This window comes from Trachymyrmex septentrionalis, unplaced genomic scaffold, assembly GCF_001594115.1.
Source record: "Trachymyrmex septentrionalis isolate Tsep2-gDNA-1 unplaced genomic scaffold, Tsep1.0 scaffold17, whole genome shotgun sequence".
Taxonomy (NCBI): domain Eukaryota; kingdom Metazoa; phylum Arthropoda; class Insecta; order Hymenoptera; family Formicidae; genus Trachymyrmex; species Trachymyrmex septentrionalis.
The window spans coordinates 190,596-196,903 of NW_017304864.1; the positions used below are offsets into that span (position 1 = coordinate 190,596).

Below are 6,308 nucleotides of genomic sequence, written 5' to 3' on the forward strand. Positions count from 1 at the left end.
ACACACACACACACACACTAAAAACATTGCATATAATATTATCGTATATAATGTTAATAATATATTTTGAACTTTTAACAATCTTATCCTTAAATATACAAACATGATTTTCAAACTTCTTTAATAAGTGATAAAAAGTACCTTGGTTTTCAAATAAAAAAAGATTAATATTTAACAATGTTACAATCTTGTGTGAGTCTTATGAAGTCTGAAATAAATTGATCTATATAGGTAACTATCATCTTATAACAAAGGGACTGACTTCTGTATCAAAAGAAAAAGGGAGGATAGACTTCTGAAAAATATTTGAGATGAACAGTGAGATATCAGGCATCTGCATAAAAGCATAAATCAAGGATGACAAATCAGACAGCAACTTTTCTATAATTTTATCAGTCGAATTAATGATTGGTTAAGTTAATTCTTATGTCTATTTCAATATAGATGAATGTTAATATTAATTTAGTAGCTTCTTATCTTCTTCTATTTCTAAGAATTAGAAGACAAATAAATTAAATCAAAATTTAGGAGAGAAATGGATCTGTGTCCATTTCTACCAATGTAAATTAATTTTAATCTTGCAGTTTAACAAAATTTTATCTCTTTCTAATTCTGATATCTATTTCCAATTAGAACTAGAAAAATTAGATAAAAAGTAAGTCAAACAGAAGATTAAAGCTAATCTACATAGGTAAAAATGGAAATTATTCATGACATGATGTAGACATGAGAACGGGCTTTTGAAGTGCCACAAATTTCATTCCAAGCAGGTCTCAAGAAGACAGTTGCTTCAGTCCAACCTTACAACAAGATTACATCATATTTTTATGCAATCCACCTGAAACGGATAATTGACACATTATAATTTGCACGATAACGCGAGGTAATCCTGCCCACGGCCCACAATAACAATCGATCGCGCTTTAATATAGCAATTTATCAGCTTTCCGTGATCGTTCCAAATCAACGTGAAACGCCGTCGACACGGCGAAACATGAGCGACAATCTCGGAGAATATCTCAGCCGAAATCACATATTCGCGGTCGGATCAAAATATTTCCGCCGCCGTACTTTTGTATCCGTATCCTCTGTGAAACTCACTTGTAGTTTTTAAATATCTCGTTCGTAACCTCGCAGTGATACACCTCGTCGTCGTCCCTAAAGTCCGAGGAGACGTGAAGCCGCTGAAACGGCTGTTTGCGTAGCAGCGGCATTTCGACGGTGACGATGACCGCGACAATTCTCTCCTCCTCTTTCTTCTCTTCTTCTTCCACCGCTTTCTCGACGCGCTGAGATCAAAGATCGGTGTCGACGATGTCGTGAACGCACGGACTTACGCTTTCTTCTCCTCTTTCTTTTTCACTCTCTCACGAACGACGCACGCCAAACTATACGATATGGTGGACGTATGTGCGGCTCGTAGTACCCGTACCAGCCCCGGGATCCTGACGTCAGGCCGCAAGGGTCCTCGATGCCGATCGGCGATCCAGTTCCAGTATCGCAATCGAGCAGTGGATCTCCCGTGGAAATCTCATAACAAAAGTAACACACGACAATGGGCAAGCTGCTCGACGGTGCCTGACCGCCGTCCAACTCAGACACACAATTCAACGGCGTTTAGGGTATTCCGCACACCTGGCCTGGCCGTACTATGTCGCCGGAAGCCAACGGCAAGAAACACACCGAACGTCGTTGCCAACTTGACGTTTCGCGCGCAGATCAAGCCAGACGCACTCAGTGGAAAGAGGTGGTAAGAGCCGTAAGAGCTAAGAGAAGAAGCACTGAAGCAGGTGATTCCCGCCTTTTTACGTTCGATTCGTAAGCTCGATTAGCGAGCCAATCCGATCCGCGGGAAGATGAACATGTTTATCGATGGAAGACGATTCCTTTTCCCGCGCATATAAACAAGATAATCTACGCCAGTGACATCGATCAGTCTTTCTAGTGATATACAATCTTTTTTTAAAATGATCAAGGATCATTTTTAGATATAGACAAAATCTTATGGGTGGCATAATGTCTATTTCAGTAGCGTATATATAAATATACGCACGTACATACATTATATATGTGTGTATGCATATTTTATATTAAAGATGTACACACACACACACACACACACACAAAATAAATAGATTTTATTTATGTTCATTTCTACCAATGTAGATTAACTTTAATCTCGATTCAACTTAACTCTTCGTCTTTTTCTAATTTTTAGAATTAAAAAAAAAATAACGGGTATTAAAATTGATCTACATTGGTGGAAATGAGTATTAATTTATGTTATAATGATGTATATGACAATAAATGAGTATTAACTTACTTGTAAAATTTACTATATATATTATTATAATATGTACATAAAATAAATCGATAAAAATGATTTATCTTAATATAATTTTATTATTGAAATTAAGATAAAGTTTTGTTATCTATTTATTCTAAGTTATTCGATCATTTTGATGATTGTTTTTACAGTGTTATACTTCATGTAAAAATAACTATTTCATATAAAAATAACACAGTGCTATACTTCATGTAAAAATATCTTTAGAATTAATTTTAAATTTTATCTCATCAATGAGAAAATAAACAAGATAATTTATAAAAATCTAATATTTTAAAAATATGTCAATAATATTTTAAAAGCAAGTACAAGGTCTGACTATGAATACAGGTAATAATCAGTAATCAGACTTTGTACTTAAGGCTTCCTTAAATTTATCTTTAGATGCTCAGTAACCAATGAAATAATTCATAAAGTATCTGAAGATAAATTTAAGGAAGCCTTAAATACAGGGCCAATTTCACCAATGCCAATCAAGGTTAATCGTGACTAACTGTCAACCGCAATTGATCGATTCTACTAAACAGCAAACGCGATTGGTCAGTCAACGGCCGATTAAGCTAACTGGCGTTGGTGAAACTGGCCCATAAGGTCTGACTATGAATACGAGCATTAGGTATCTAATCGATCTCTGATTGGTCGGATTTTGAGTCCCTTTAAACGCTGCCATTTGCAGATACTTTTGATGGGTAGTGAATCTGTGAATTGGTGTGAGCAATTGTTTTGTAGTGTAGAAGGCACGAACGCGAAGTAAGCTGTCAACCATGGTGGAATTGTGCTGTTTCCGGCCATCCGGCAATGGCGTCTTTCCGGTCTTATATCTTAATTCTTACTAGAGGAACCTGAGGAACTCTATATGTGATGTGGCCATAGTGTGTAGCGCGTGCTACTTTTCATCAGTCCGACTGAGTTACTTAACCTGAGTAGTCGGTAACTTTAACGATTAATATTTTAGTTCATGACAGAGCGACGTTCTACCAGACTCGGTTGTTTCGTGCAAAAACGCATCAAATGAGTCTAATATCGAATATAAGGGAGCTAAACGAGTTAAATTTAACAATTACTTAATTTAATAAAAAATACAGAATTGTTAAAAATGGTAAGTACAAATGATATTTTCAAATTTCGTTGCAATAGCGACTTATTTTGAGCTAAAATATCTAATTTTCTTTACTTAACATCTTGCGCCGAGACTAGCAACGTGTTGATACGTAAACGACGCAATTTAATGTTTTACGCAAATAATGCGATTTTTAGAACTCAAATTCGAAATAAATTTTTTTCAAAACGTAATATTAACTCCTTTTGCACGTTTTAGTTAGAATTGTTTTATGGATAATTGCATATTTATTTACGAATCTTGACGCTAACCTCCAATTAAGTTGCACGTGGCGGGTGATATTCATTTATTTTAAAAATGAAATAATACAATAATGAAACAATGATAACAATCATAGCTTACAGAACATAGAGATTAAGGCAGAATAAAAATGCTTAGAATTTATATTGAAATTAAAAGACAATCGAAATATTTGTACTTACAAAATTGCTTATTTTACAGCCGAAACTTTTCATTCTATTTGAGCACGCTGCTGGATACGCCATATTTCGCGTTAAAGAATTTGAAGAAATTGGAATGCTGTTACCTCAAGTGGAAGAATCCGTAACAGATCTATCACGTTTCCGTAGTGTCGTAAGCCTTGAAGGATATTTACCTTTCAAGACATCATTCGTTGCTCTGGATAATATCAATAGTGTTTCTGAAGGAATTATGACAGATGACCTAAAGCTCTTCCTAGATTCCAACTTTGGTGAATTTGCCAAATCAGATATTGTTCTTGGTGTCGCAGATCCCAAACTTGGTGCAAATATCAGTGAAATCTTGGGTATCAAGTGCGATCATGTCAATGTTGTTCCTGAAATTATAAGGGGAATAAGATTCCACTTTCACAATCTGGTGAAAGGTTTTACATCTCGGAGCTCTGTGGATACACAACTAGGTCTTGGACACAGTTACTCGAGAGCAAAAGTTAAATTCAATGTGAATCGAGTAGACAACATGATCATTCAGAGTATAGCCTTACTTGATCAACTTGACAAAGATATCAACACATTTAGCATGCGTATGCGGTATGTATAATATATTCCTTAAATATATTGAAAATAAAATAGAAGATACTTAAAGATAACTTTTTCATTTTGATTTTAGCGAATGGTACAGTTATCATTACCCAGAACTTGCAAAAATAGTTCCAGAAAATTATACATACGCGAAAGTTGCACAAGTAATAAAAGACAGAAAGCAACTAACGGATGACAAAATGAAAATGTTAGAAGAAGTTGTCATGGACAGTTCAAGAGCAGAGGCTATTATCAACGCAGCCAAGTCATCCATGGGAATGGACATAAGTCCAGTTGATTTAATGAACGTTGAGATTTTTGCTGGTCGCGTTGTTGCATTGGTGGATTATAGGAAAAAGATGGCCGATTATTTAACGCAAAAAATGGCAGGAGTAGCACCAAATTTAGCTACTTTAATTGGAGATCAAGTCGGCGCCAGATTAATAGCACATGCTGGTTCGCTTACTAATTTAGCGAAGGCACCAGCATCTACTGTTCAAATATTGGGAGCGGAAAAAGCCTTGTTTAGAGCATTGAAAAGTCGTGGAAAGTCGAATACTCCGAAATATGGACTCTTGTTCCATTCTACATTTATTGGTCGCGCTGGCACTAAAAATAAGGGTAGAATTGCAAGATACCTAGCAAATAAATGTTCCATTGCTTCTAGAATTGATTGTTTCGCGGAAATACCAACGAAGATATTTGGTGAAAAATTACGACAACAGGTAGAAGACAGACTAGACTTCTTCACAACTGGCAAGGAACCGAAAAAAAATCTGGACGTAATGAAAGAAGCACTAGAGGAAACGGCACATATGTTGGCAGCTCAAGAAAAAGAAGCTAAGAAGAAAAAGAAACATGATAAAAAAAGAAAACATGTTCTCGAAAATGGTCAAGAGAATGGACATATTGAAAACGACGAAGTAAATACGTCATTACAGAAAAAGAAAAAAAAGAAAAAATCGAAACAGATTGATGAATAAAGAAAGATCGTCTTCTATACATGTATGTTTTATAACTGAAATGGATTAAAATATACTTCTTATATTTAAATTTGTGTTTGGAAATATTCTGAAAAATTTTTACTTAGCAATTAATAATTATTTTCTTCTTTGTATCAACATAAACTTATATCTATCAAAGTTATAAATAATTATGTCTATTATTATTAGCATTGATTCGTTCTGTATCCTCTGTAAATTTATACATTATAAGTGTAAAACATTTACAGTATCTTTCTACAATGATACAAGAAAATACAAACAAAAATATAAAAATTTTAATTTTTTTTTAATATAACATTGTGTTTTGCATTGGAGAGACGTATACATTTTATGTATCAAAGGAAATCTTACACATAAAACTGGGATTACGTACAGCGAACTTAATTACTAGAGATAATGAATGACCAATTGTGTAAATTATATTCTAAGAAAATAATAAAACGACAAAAATTACAAACGTAAAACAGAAGAAATTTAATGATTCTTATTTTTGCTGTTTTTCCTATTTATATTTGAGGAACAGGAAGAGAGGTAATTATAATAAAAAAAAGTAAATGGACATTCATAATATTATGTGTTAATACCAGCACCAATTAGCATTTAATAACGAATAAGTATGCAAAATATAGATATAAATATCTAAACAATAATTATACAATAAAATTATTGGTTTTAGCGAAGTCTCAAGGTCTCAAAAATCAACTGAGCTATTTAAATCGGATCACATAAATACTATAAGCAATGTATCCTGCCATGATTCACACTGGAGAATTAATAATCGTTGATTGGATCAAATATAAATTTTATATGAATTTGTATTTTTTACACATCAAATT

The 6,308-nt window shown here is 33.9% G+C and overlaps 3 protein-coding genes across 4 annotated transcripts in view; 1 reads left to right on the top strand and 2 right to left on the bottom strand.

Moving 5' to 3' along the window:
• The window catches only part of LOC108746412 (bromodomain adjacent to zinc finger domain protein 1A), an 11,940-nt gene extending 10,720 nt beyond the window's left edge, over positions 1 to 1,220 (bottom strand). For both annotated transcript variants that reach the window (XM_018483170.1, XM_018483169.1), the window contains exon 1: positions 1,102 to 1,220. In XM_018483170.1, coding sequence (XP_018338672.1) covers positions 1,102 to 1,214 — 113 coding nt within the window. In that variant the 5' untranslated portion in view covers positions 1,215 to 1,220. The remainder of the gene's footprint in view (positions 1 to 1,101) is intronic.
• A 246-nt stretch (positions 1,221 to 1,466) lies between these two features.
• Positions 1,467 to 6,270, top strand: LOC108746414 (nucleolar protein 56). The gene is given in 5 exon segments (XM_018483176.1): positions 1,467 to 1,521; positions 1,523 to 1,622; positions 3,909 to 4,477; positions 4,557 to 5,473; positions 5,763 to 6,270. Coding segments are annotated over 4 exon segments (1,614 nt in total). The 5' UTR covers positions 1,467 to 1,471; the 3' UTR covers positions 5,452 to 5,473; positions 5,763 to 6,270.
• The window catches only part of LOC108746413 (clathrin interactor 1), a 14,149-nt gene continuing 12,025 nt past the window's right edge, over positions 4,185 to 6,308 (bottom strand). Inside the window, exon 9 of the mRNA XM_018483175.1 lies at positions 4,185 to 4,263. Within this exon, the coding sequence (XP_018338677.1) occupies positions 4,247 to 4,263 (17 nt within the window). The 3' untranslated portion in view covers positions 4,185 to 4,246. The remainder of the gene's footprint in view (positions 4,264 to 6,308) is intronic.